Source organism: Clupea harengus, chromosome 12, assembly GCF_900700415.2.
Source record: "Clupea harengus chromosome 12, Ch_v2.0.2, whole genome shotgun sequence".
In the NCBI taxonomy this organism is placed as follows: domain Eukaryota; kingdom Metazoa; phylum Chordata; class Actinopteri; order Clupeiformes; family Clupeidae; genus Clupea; species Clupea harengus.
In genome coordinates this window covers 7506456-7519990 of record NC_045163.1, presented here as the reverse complement: position 1 = coordinate 7519990, position 13535 = coordinate 7506456, and the positions used below count along the sequence as shown (strand labels likewise).

Genomic DNA, 13535 nt, shown 5'->3' with positions numbered 1-13535 from the left:
GTGAACTCCTGCTGTTCGGGCTTCTGGGTAAATGAACTGGCAGGAGGAAGAGCTCACACACAGCCCAGCCTCCTGTACACACACTCCTTTACTCTCAATCTGCTACACACACTCCTAACTTCTCCTCTGCACTACACACACCTAACCTCTCCTCCTCCACTGTTAGTGTGTTAGACACTCTTAACCTCTCCAATCTGACACACACACACACGCCTAACCACACCTCTCCGCCACACACACTCCTAACCACTCCTTTCCGCTCCACACACACTCCCAACTTCAACTTTCTGCTGAGGCTGCTTTAACCCTATGGAAGTAACAGTATGCACCAATTTGCCATTTTTCGTTGAGTTTGAAGTTTTGAGTTTCGTTGATGTTTTTATTGGCAACTAGCTTTGGTTTCATCTTCAAATTAATTTCGACTGTGTATGGTCATGTGACAGACAGATGAACACACCTGTCATTCTCGCTAACCACCCAGGCTAGGAACTACTCTACTCTGTAGTTCTGTAAATCAGCCAGGCGGTGCGGATGGCGCATTCACAACATAGCCGGCTACTAAAGATTAACAAATGCTTGTTTTGCTAACTTGCGTGATAACTAACGGATGTTTGATTCCCTGCTCTCAGGGAGACAACTATTCATTTTGATAGGGTATGAACTTTTGTTCTTTTGTTCAATGTTTTGTTGAACGATGCTGGCAAGCTTGTTTGAGTGGCTTACAAATGTAACCATCTTGCCTGATAAAGGCCTGAGGTTCAAAACTTTGCACTTAGGCTGTGCTCATGCATAATGTCTTTTCCTGATCGGTGGACAAAAATACTGTTGACTATAATACAGATGAAAGCGATGCACAGTTTGTGCGTGCAATTACTAATGTGTCAAGCATAATTGTGTCTCAAGAGGGCTGAGATTTGTGTGTGTGTGTGTGTGTGTGTGTGTGTGTGTGTGTGTGTGTGTGTGTGTGTGTGTGTGTGTGTGTGTGTGTGTGTTACCTGTTTGGGCTCAGGGACAGCAGGCTGAGAGGGCAGGGCTTTCTGTGACTGCAGGGCTGCAGCTGGCTGGGCGAGATTCAGAGCTGGAAAAGCAACAGATTCATCCAATCAGCTCAGGACAACCCCACAAACACACAGCATATTTACACACCCAAACTTTAGGAAAATTAACATATGCACATTGATACACAACTTATAGAGAATAAGCACACCCCCAAACACACACACTTTAAGACACACACAAACACGCAGACCATTAAAAACACAAACACACAGACCATTAAAAACACACACACACACACACACACACAAATGCACATACACACAATATTTAAGCAATATGGCATGAGTGAGGGGTTGGTAAAGCATGTCCGGGCTGTGATTCGGCCAGAGGCTGCAACCTCACAAACACAAGTGTCCCACTACTAACAGTTCTACTACCAACTAACTGAGACTGAAAACACCCAATTGTGATTTCTTGCATTTATGTCTCATTATTCTCCGCCCCAGAATAGTTCCTACCGGAGTGTTTGGCGTTAATCATGGGCAAACAACACATACTGTCACTTCTCGATTGTAGCCGGGCTGACCTTGCGGTGGTGAAAAAAAGCTTGGAAGCAGTGTCTCAAAGATTTAGAAAAATATCAAAAAGGTTTTAATGGCCAGTGGTAGCAGGCAAACATGCCAAAATGGAGAAAAACAAAGGAAAGAAAAAAACTCCAAACAATAATTTCCAATAACTAATTACATTTCAAAATAACAAAGTAACTTTAACAATCCAAAGTAAGCTAACTAAATTTCAATTCAATTCAAACTATGTAGTCTAGAGGTGTTGTCGGTTGTGCACCTTAGACCCATCTGACTCAAACATGTTCTGCGCTGGTATTTTTCTTACCCAGCCTAAACCATTACACCTATCCTAAATCAATTATCCATAGAAATATACCTATTCTGCCTAACTATCAATAAATACATTCCCTATATCAATACAGACAGGTTTATACAAATACAATCATATTATATAATTATCTAGCACTCTAAATAACTCACCAGTGATCACACACTACAAACAACCCTCTCACCCCCCCCAACTTGGCATGTGCACGTCTGACGTTCCGTGCCCCACAGTTCAAAAGTCCCTTCCGACTTTACGCCGGGTCTTTCCTCTGTTCTGACGCAGGACGTCAACATGCCACCGCACGGTAAGAAGTCCGCCATTGTCTAGATTGGTACAATGTTTGCAACGTGTTGTATGGAAGGCTCTTCTGTAATGGTATGTTCTATGTTTGTGTCTTACAGATGCGGTGATGATCGTGGTGGAATATACTCGTTGTGTTTGTGTGCAAATAAACGTTGTGCCTGTACCCCACGCTGTCTACTCATTTTGTCTTAGACATGTACAATGTTTGTGTGTGTGTGTGTGTGTGTGTTGAGAGGGGGGTATAGTGTGTGTGTGTGTGTGTGTGTGTGTGTGTGTGTGTGTGTGTGTGTGTGTACTGTAGACTGTGTGTTGTAATGTGTATGTATTGCAGTGAGTGTGGTGCACTGTAGTGTGTCTGTGTACCAATGGGCTGGGCAGTGCCCGCGGGCAGGTTGGCTCTCTTGCGTGGGGTGAGCGCGGCAGGCTGGATGGGCAGGATGCCCCCTATTGGTTGGGCCTGGGACTGCACTGCTTTTGGACGTTGGCGGGGGGTGATGGAGGTCTCAGTGGTGGGAATGGGGTCTGTCAACCTAGAAGAGGTAAGAAGAGAACAGGAGAGAGAGAGAGAGAGAGAGAGAGAGAGCGAGAGAGAGAGAGAGAGAGAGAGAGAGATGCTTTAATAAACCATTCCCATACGCTCTCACAAAGTTTCATCATTATAACACACCAACAAAACCCTACATCCTCCCACCAACAAAAAAAAACTAAAAAACTCTCCCCTCACACTTTTAAAACCACATTCCCATCGTCTTCAACCTGACACAGCAACCCCTACCCCCCAAACAGCAGATAAGAAGAGGAGAGGAGAAGAAGAACAAGAAGAGGAAGATTGAGAAGTGGAGGAAGGAAAAAGGGCGAGGGGAAATGACAGAGGCAGAGAAAACAGAAGACGGAGAAGGAGAAGAAAACAATTAACAGAGGGACCAGAGAAAAAAGGAGAGGAGGGGAGGAGCAAAGAGGACATGATAGTCAGAAAGAGGAAAAGAGGGGAGAGGAGAGCAGAAATGGGTAGAGAAAGGGAGCACAAAGGAGAAGAGAGAACAGAACAGAAAGATAGAGGAGAACAGTGAAGGAATCAAAGGAGAAGAGAAAAAAGCGGCTTTAGAACACCAGAGGCATCTGAAAGCGTCTGGTCCCGGTGCACGTATCAGCAGTGCATTTTAGCTGCTGTGATGGTAGTCCGTGCTCGACACCAGAACCAGTGAATCGCTTCAGTAATGTGAGCAATGATAGGCACCAGCACATGCAAACAAATATGCAAGGAGAACTGTTCAGCTCTGGAGAGAAACCACACGTGCCTGTCCGGGATAGAAGCTCTTACCCGGAAACGTTAATGAATCTAATTCAGTCTAATCAGCCAGTATGTGTATGCAACAGGTAATCAACATGCCCTGATGCAGATGCCTGTGCAGGATGGATTTTTCAGGATGGATATCCCCCCCCCCCCCCCCCCCCCGCTCCTGCCCGGGGATACATAACACATCTTTCTTAGGGGTTGTCGCATGTGTTTGTGTCTGTGTGTGTGCCCATGTGTGCATTTGTGAGTGACTGACACGGCCAGAAATACCTCTGCCTCGCACCAGGAGAGCTATCCTTCTCTCTCAACCGACCAAGGGGAACTGAGCTACCCTCTTAAGAAGGCCTACTACCGCAATTACCTATTACCGCAAAATGGCCTAATAGGGCTGAACTATGAATATATGGAAGCATAGTATAGATTGCTCCCTATTAACAAATACATCCATTCATGACATGTATGCAAAATAACATTGATAATAATTACCTATCAAACACCCATTTAATACCATAGCTTATAACCCCAGAATGCATAATAACATAATGAAAAAGTGAACACAGCAAACACCCTGGTAACATAATGTCCTGCTCCCTCCCCTAGTGGTAAGTGTAAGTGTATGTTTAACCAGTTTATGGACGTTATAGAAATATAAATGGCAAATGGATGATGACAAAATGGGTACCACACTACAAACCAGTATAATTCACCAAAGGAAGAGGTGTAGGAAAATGTTACAATGTATGCACGATTGCTATATCGCTGCGTGCGTGCTAGAATGAATGAATGAATGAATGAATGAATGAATGAAGTCTGCTCTTCTCTCTCTCCCCCTCTCCTGCACTCGTGGTAAAGCGGGCAAACAGTCCACAAAGTTCATAGCAGTGAGAAGGGAAATGTTCAACTTCTCACGCCGTCACAGCAGGTGTGTGGCTCACCTGGTCTTGCTCTGGCTCTGGCTCTGGCTCTTCCTCGCGGCCGCCTCACTGGCACGAATTGGCTCCGGGAGTTTAGAAGGGATGGGAGAGTTCTGAATGGAAAGAGGGAAAGACAAACAGACAGATAGAGGAGAAAGAAAGAAAGAAAGAATTCTGAAATTATGCAAGTTAGCAGTGCAACCCAACAAGCACAAAAGCCTGAAGCACCAGAAGCACCTATAACCAGTAACCACCATCCCCATACACACAGACACACACACACACCCTCAAACACCCAGACAGACACACATGCATGCTCACTACTCACATGATCAAACACACACACACACAGTCATATGCCCAAACACACACACACTGACCTTGATGTTCTGAACAGGACAGTCCCGGCGTGCCAGTTTGAAAGCATGGTAAGACACCTGATAGATGTCTGGGCGCTGGTCAGGATCCGGCTCCAGCATATAGCCTGACAGCCAGCCACACGCGTATGTACACACACACACACACACACACACACACACACACACACACACACACACACAGAGAGAGAGAGAGAGAGAGAGAGAGAGAGAGAGAGAGAGGAGAGTGTGATTAAGACACCTGATCCAAAAAAAGAAATATTGGTTGGTAAGTTTGATTAACTTCTAACACCCAATCCTGCTGTTTGATCTCACCCATGCCCCATCGCCCTGTAAGAACACATTCTTGAGTGCTGAGCGCACACACACATTCAAACACACACACACACACACACACGCGCAAACACACACATGCACAAACACACACACACACACAAGCAAACAGAGCAAGGAGAAGAGAGGCAGGAAGACTACAACTTATGACCTATGGAGTCCATTCTCTCTTGAACTACATCACTGTTCCTCTGTTCCACTGTCTCTCCTGCAGTCCATTCTCTCTTGAACTACATCACTGTTCCTCTGTTCCACTGTCTCTCCTGCAGTCTATTCTCCCTTGAACAACATCACTGTTCCTCTGTTCCACTGTCTCTCCTGCGAGGCCCCCCTGCTTTGCAAGACCAGCTGTAGTCTGAATATCAGAGGTCAGACTGGTCTGTCAATGATCATAAACTGGTCATCCAAGTGACAAGCGAGGTCCCTCTGCTTTTCCTCATCCAATGGTGTGCTTTGGTGAGTGCGGTGGTGAGGTGCATTGTGAGATACTCACGGATGAGGCAGTGCATGGCCTGCGAGTAGCGGGAGTTGTCAGGGATGGTGAAGTTGCCGTCACAGATGGCCACCTGGCTCTCACCAAACGGCAGAGTAAAGTAGCACAGCTTGTACAGCAAACAACCCATTGCCTGGGGGGAGAAAAACACACACACACATAAATATACACACCCACCGACACAAACACACACACACATACAACTATACGCACACAAACATACACACGCACATACATTAATGCACAGACCCAAACACACACTCTCAAAACAAAGACATACAAACTCACAAGCATAGACACACACCACACACACAAACACAAAGGCAGAGACACAAGCACACACACACCACACGAACACACATGCAGAGACACAAGCACACACACACCACACAAACACACATGCAGAGACACAAGCACACACACACCACACAAACACACATGCAGAGACACAAGCACACACACCACACAAACACACATGCAGAGACACAAGCACACACACCACACAAACACACATGCAGAGACACAAGCACACACACACCACACAAACACACATGCAGAGACACAAGCACACACACCACACACACCACACAAACACACATGCAGAGACACAAGCACACACACCACACAAACACACATGCAGAGACACAAGCACACACACACCACACAAACACACATGCAGAGACACAAGCACACACACACACACAAACACACATGCAGAGACACAAGCACACACACACACACAAACACACATGCAGAGACACAAGCACACACACACACACAAACATGAGGTGTATTCATAGGGTGTATTCTTCTGAACAACACAAAGGTGTAATCCTGAGAAAAATACGCACGCACGCGCGTGCGCACACACACACACGTTCAAAGTCTTACCCAGATGTCAGCTTTAGTGGTGATGATCTTGCTATTATACAGGTTGACCATCTCTGGTGCACGGTAGGATAGAGTGGTATACCTTCAGATAAGAGAGAAGCTTTCAGCACCAAGGCTACACTTTCACATCAGGATCAGGAAAGATCCATCTCCCATCCCAAGCTCAGGTAACATCACCCATTCAAGACAGCTGAAGAGCTGAAGGCCAGCTAGCCAGCCGGCCAGCCAGCCAGAAAGCAGCAGGACCAGAATAATGATAACCCAATCAGGACCATTCAGCATCAGCTGTCTACAGGTACAAGGGAGGATTTTTTGATGTTGGTTCTGAAATTAGTATAATGATCCTCATTGCCCAGCAGTGACTGTGCATTTTAAGAAGTCCTGGTGGTATTTTAAGTAATAGAAGGAAAACAAACAAACAGGGCTCTTCTTTAAGAAGGGTTTACTTACTCTGAGTTAACCTATCTTGTTAACTTGTAGTTAACCAGCTATCGCAAGCCTTTAAGTGCATCAGTTAACCAGCTATCCAAAGCCTTTAAGTGCATCAGTTAGGTCGCTGTCACCCGATACTTCTGGCCTAATAGGCAGAGTAAACGTAACGCTGACATTGTTAGGCTAGTGGCGTGTGCCGCTTGCTGTGTGACTACTTATGGACTGTTGATTATAAACCAAAACGACAGCGACAGACATGTTTCAATTCATAACTGACTGGCTGGCACTAGTGGATTGATTAGTCGTTGTAGGCATTACCTCGTCACTTTGAATTCAAACGAGCAAAACATCAGTTGAAATATAGGGCGGTTTGTAATCTGTGAAGGGTGGTGGTGTCTTCTTATTTATCTGAATATTACACGAAATCGGTTGTTATCTAAGTTTAGAGCAAAACCCCACTTGCCATCGCTCTGCCTATGCGCTGGCAGAGCAGGTAACGTCACAAAGGCCAACACTCCACCATTCATTACAATGGTGCAATGCAACAATTCTTACATCCACTTTGCACAAGACAGATGTGTCGAGCAAGGAGCAGAGTGGTACCAAAATGAGGCGTAACATTGTAAAAATAAAAGATGAAGAGGAGAAAACTCACTTTTTGATTTCATCCTCCACCACGGTGACCCCCTCTGCCTGCGGGTTCTGGAACTTATTGGTGGCACTGCCAAAGTCACAGAGCACATAGTGACCTCGGTCATGCAGCAGGATATTCTCCACCTGGTAGAGGAGAGGGGCAGAGAGAAAACATGAGAGACAGATTTTAGATACATATTGTCATGTCATGTGTGTGTGTGCATGGGTTTTGGTCTAAAACTAGTACGGTAACTACCTAAAAGGTGTCCAAAAACACCAATAACAGCACAGTTGGCACTGGTAAAGCCTTGCTAGCATGCTAACTGGTGTTTTGTTTTGGCAATATAATTAGCCAATAGCCAATCTTGCGCCGTGAAAGCTTTTCTTGGAACACAGAACTATATAGGGCACATCCTGGATGACTAGTGTGAAACGACACATGTGTTTATCTGTCCTTCACATAAAAATGAATATGAAGATGATAACAAAACTAGTTGCCTCTAAAAAAAAACATTTCAGTAAATGGAAAATTGTTGCATAGTGTTGGACAGTTCAGTAAAATATGCTTTAGAGGAGAGGAGTCATCTTCTCCACTGAAGGTTTGACAATCCATTGAGAACATCTTCTAAGACGAGAACAGAAATCATAGCACATATTTTTTTTGTATTATTCAGACTTGGCTGTAGAATCTTGGATATGTGGGACACAGTTCATCTTGACAGACACTCCACACTACATGCAGAAGACGTACAAGCTTCGGTTGAGAGCTTTTAAGAAAGAGATGGCATCCTCGAGCAGGTCCAGGAATCCTCCCCTAGAGTCAGGATCATACTTCAAGAGGCGCCTACCTATCTCAGCACTCAATGCCTGCCATTCAAAATAACCCATAAGAGAGCACTTGATCATGGATTATAATAATTAAGGGATGTTGTAGTCCGCCAGTCAGTATAGGAAAATAAATCCAGATGGGGCGAACAGGACCCTGACACGCAACGGAGGACAGACCTCAGAACGTTGGGGTGAAATCAATGGAACTTTTTGCAACATTCTGGCGAGCTGTTAAATAATTACTCATAATCGTTTTATTACAGTGTTAATGACATTATCCCCCACATTATCTAAACACACCATGGCTGCCATTCAAAACAAAACTACACAGAGCGCTTTTTACAGATGATAATAATTACTCATAATAATCTATTTAATCTATCAAAAACCTTTAAGTTGAACAACAGGGTATTTGCTCTGATGTAAAATTTAAAACTAACAGTGTTGATTTACTATATGTAAGGGATAATGTATTGTCCGGAGGTCATTATCCAAAAATAAATCCCGACGGGGCAAACAGCACCCCGACGCGCAGCAACCCATTACTTGCTGACTTCAAATTACAATGAGTCTGTTACGTTAAATGGCCGGACTACTTCAAATTACAATGAGTCTGTTACGTTAAATGACCGAACTCTTTTCGCAGCGGTGAATATCAAGAAATATTCACCTGCGAACGTTGGGATGTCCCATTCAAATCAACGGTACTTTTTGGAACATTCTGAAGAGCTGTGTAATAATAAAAAAGATAGTATAGTCCCACAGTAGGAGCTCAATGCAACAAAAGTCAGTTCACCTTTCATTACAGAGATTTAAATCTTTAATTTTTTTCAATATTTCGTATGTCCACCTTAGTTTTTGATGACAGACTCAATCCTCCTCCTCTCAATCCGCCATTTAAAAGTTGTATGAAGGATGGGCATTTCAGGCAAAAATACTACATTCCCTCCCCTAACGCATACACACACACACAATTACAGGCTACTTCATTTCCACTCTCAATGAAAACCATTTATTGAGCATTTATTCAGTGTTGTGGTGTCGTGTTGGAATGGATGCTAAACGGTTAAGTCAAATCATGAATCGGTCCTCTGACGACCTAGTAGGCTACCATAAATGACAATCCTCTCGCACGCATGCAGTGGGAATCGCAATCATTGAATGAATATGTTTGGGAAGCATGTTTGCCATTAACCCTGAGCACCCTACTGTTCAATTTAGAAGGACAGCGTGGGAGGGTAGGTATACTACCAATGTGTTTTGAGATGGATTCACTCTGCCCTCTGCAGTGTGGCACATGCAATGCCAGCAAGCTCAACCCACTCAGAAGGTCTGTGGACCCCTAATGCGAGTCTAATGGACCTTAGTACTATATAGTTCGAGTTGCACCGCTAAGGCAATCTAGATTCTAGACTATTCTCATTTGTAGTTCCACGTTGTTGGAACGAGCTGCCTAACACTACTAGAGCAAGGGCGTCCCTCTCTACCTTTAAGAACTCTCTACCTCTCCTTATCTTTCCTCTAATGCCATCTCCTCTAACTAGTACTTAACTCGCACTTACAGTACTTACATTCCTGCACTTTTTTATTTATTATGTAAAGTATTTATTGTTACACTAGGTCTCTATTGCTCGTAGCATGATCGTTCTCTTTGTTGTACTTTGGATAAAAGCGTCTGCTAAATGACTAAATGTAATGTAAATGTAAGAAGCAGTTGTTCTCCACATCCCCCGTTCTAAACTACCCTCCCACCTTATCCTTGTCCTGAGGGGTGTTGGATGTTCAGTTTATGTATGTATGTTAATAATATGTGTTGTGTGCGTAGGGTATGTAAATATTGTAATATATGGCTTTGGGTGCACTTGGTGTTGTGCTGTGCTCAACTAGGTCTGATTGGACCAATTTGGCTCAAAGGGCTGTATTATTTAAAGGGTGACCCATTTCTTCACATGGGGCGTCAGAGAAGGAGTGCTTGCCTGCTGCCGGTCGAGTAAATTCTGCATAGAGTGTCCGAGAGAGATTTGTTTTTGGAGAACTTTTGAGTTTTTATTTATTTTTATTTTGTTTACATGTTTGGGTCTTTTTCCTGCCTTCACCACCTACTCCAGTTAGCCCATATCACTACACGGGGGGTGGCTGCCTTGGTCCATTAACATGGGCAGGACTGTGAACTAAACCTGGAGGGTTTGGCACAAGCCAAATGGATAGCTAGAGGACCTTGAGGAACAACTTGCTGAATTTGACAACTGACAAGTGTCTTGGATTAGAATCGCTGACTGCACCTTTAAAGGGTGATGCAATAGGATGTGGACCGACGAAGGACATCTGCCTATTTACTTGATACTGTCCCCGATCTTCACGAGACGCATTCACATTTATCAAATTGATCATACCATTGGCAAGAGCGAGCGCTCGTCTGGCAGGCCTGCTCCACTGTGTCAGCACCGAGGTGTCCATTGTGCAGCCCCAGCTTAATGTTTGCCCTCCACATGCGCAGTAAACCAGTTTCAGTCTATTAATCAAGTGTAATTATTTTGTTTCAACAAAATCCTTTCTTTACATAAAGGTAATATAAGCCAAATAATAACAGTATAGTTAAGGCAGGTTGTGCAAGGACTCTGACTGCATACATTTGTCCAAATATGCAACATTAGTACGCATATCAGCAAACATATCCGCTCTACTATTTATTTTATTCAGTTAACACAGCCTATGTGCTGTTGACCTGCAGGCTAGCCAACAAGGCAACCGAAAAAAAAATTCCAGAGAGGATAATTATTGTTAGAAAGTTTTATCAGTTATCAGTAGGCATATTTTCAACTAAATAATAAATAACGGACTAAGTCCACAGCCTAAATCAAATCAAGTTGTGTGGTGCCGTGCTCAACATCTAACTGCCTCCAATAAAAAAAATGGAACACAGAACTTCGCTTGCATGTATGTTGGCCATTACGTCCCACAGCCAATCAGCAAACACTGAGCACTCGACATATTCAGAGAGCGCAATGAGAGAAGTGAAGATGAATCAGGTGAAGAACAGGAAGGGAGAAAAAGTGACAGTGCTTGAGGTATGACGAAGATATAGTGAGAGGAAGAGTGGAAGCCTGCCCACCTTGAGGACCCAGGGGATGAGTTAAAGAGGTCTGTGTGTGTGTGTGTGTTTACCTTTAGGTCGCGATGGATGATGGGATTTTTGCACTGATGCAGGCAAGCCACAGCCTCACACGTGTCACAGAAGATCTGTAGCGCCTCCTGTTCACTGAAGCCAGTCTGCAGACGCTGGTTCATCAGGTTCACCACTTGACCCCCTATATACACACACACACACACACACACACACACACACACACACACACACACACACACACGTCAGTATTGCACAATACGCACAGCAAAAACACACACAACATATCCTTTGGGTTTCTCTTCTGAAGAGTGACAACTTCTCTGTAGACCCGCCAGAGGTAGTCAGGTAGCTTAGCAACTTGATGTGGACGCGCAACGTAAATGGGGCACGTAGCCTCAGACGAGAAGCATTAAGACAGGGGAAGAAAGCTGAGACAGACAGCGGAGTGGTGCTTTTAGACGCGGTAGAAAGCAGCGCCTGCGTCAGACTCCTGCGTCAGCTACTCACACTCACACAGGCGCTCTACTGAAGCTTTCAGGAGAGAGGTTTATGGAAGAGGACTAAGACATCGCCAGTAATGTCAAACAACTTTTTATAATCAAACAAGGAAGGAGCCAAAAAAAAAAACCTGACATTTTTTTTAAAGGGCAGAAACAACTCAAACTTCTTCAAATGTTTAAGCTTAAACCCTCTCTGAGCTACAAGGTGTGCTGATCCCAGCACAGAGCAGTCCATAAGTCTGCCTGTCAGTAGAATAACTGTGAATGTGAGCGCGTGATTTGGAGAGGAGAGTTATCCTCTTGCTGAAGATGCACGCGCAGGAAGAGTGGGGAGCTGGTGCCGCCTTGTGGACACTGACCGACACACACACACACACACACACACACACACACACACACACACACACACACACACACACACACACACACACACACACACACACACACACACAATGCATAGCTCACAAATTCCATGAAAACCCGATAGGCACAACCCCACCGCAAATAACACCATCATCATGAAGCAATCTCAACACAGAGAAGATTTGCCCACTTATGTATGACATGACTGCCTTGGGGATGGTTAGATTGAGATATTAAACTTTAAAAGGCCCGTGGGCAAGAGTTCATGTGGTGACAATCCTTCTGCTGCAGTGTAAGCTGTTATTAGCTGAGTCTTCTCAACACATTTGGGGGGGGGGGTGCTAGAGAAGTGTGTCACCAGTCACCCAGAACACAACAACACACAAACCATCTCTGCTAACACACAAAAACACAGTAGATCTCCACCTGGAAGATGCAGAAACACCGATACATGCCTTCATTACCTCCTGTCTCAACTGCTGTAAGTCCCTCCTCACTTCCATTACTAATAGAGCCAAACAAACAGCAGCATCCAGAACCCAGCTGCTAGGGTCCTCACACACACACACTACACGTTTAGCTCACCCCCCCATTGTTTGTTAACTCCACTGGTTACTGTTTAATCACGGATCCAATACAATACAAACTCCATTGGTTACCAGTTTCATCACGGAGCCAATACAAACTCCCCCTCACTACCATTAAAGCTCCCCCTCCCCTTCCAGAACTCCCCCGCATCTACAATTCCACACGCATCCTCAGGTCCTCTGGCACTGGACTACTGGTGGGTGCCCAAACCAGACTAGCCACCATGGGGGGTAGGTCATTCAGTGTCATGGCCCCCAGACTCTGGAACATCCTACCACAACATCTCCGTGAATGCTCCACCATCACCTCACACAGAGCACAGCTGAAAACATATCTCTTTGCTTAACTCTACTGAGAGTGCTATACTTTCTGCTCCCTGTAACTTGTGCTCTGATGTTTCCCTCTCTGCTTCCCCTGTGTTGTTGTTGCACTTGTTTGTTATGCCGTGTTCCCTTACAATTAAGTAGTATAGCACTTGATCCATGTCCAGGCGCTATATAAATAAAATATACAGGGATAAGCAATACATCACACACACACACACACACACACACACACACACA

At 44.7% G+C, this 13535-nt stretch overlaps 1 protein-coding gene across 5 annotated transcripts in view; it reads right to left on the bottom strand.

The window, feature by feature from the left end:
* Positions 1-13535, bottom strand: part of aak1b (AP2 associated kinase 1b) — a 44225-nt gene that overhangs the window by 23564 nt on the left and 7126 nt on the right. For all 5 annotated transcript variants that reach the window (XM_031577296.2, XM_031577295.2, XM_031577297.2 and 2 more), the window contains exons 4-11: positions 11560-11702; positions 7589-7710; positions 6502-6583; positions 5611-5743; positions 4788-4891; positions 4429-4520; positions 2560-2726; positions 996-1078 (exon numbers count right to left, since the gene is read on the bottom strand). In XM_031577296.2, coding sequence (XP_031433156.1) covers positions 996-1078; positions 2560-2726; positions 4429-4520; positions 4788-4891; positions 5611-5743; positions 6502-6583; positions 7589-7710; positions 11560-11702 — 926 coding nt within the window. The remainder of the gene's footprint in view (positions 1-995; positions 1079-2559; positions 2727-4428; positions 4521-4787; positions 4892-5610; positions 5744-6501; positions 6584-7588; positions 7711-11559; positions 11703-13535) is intronic.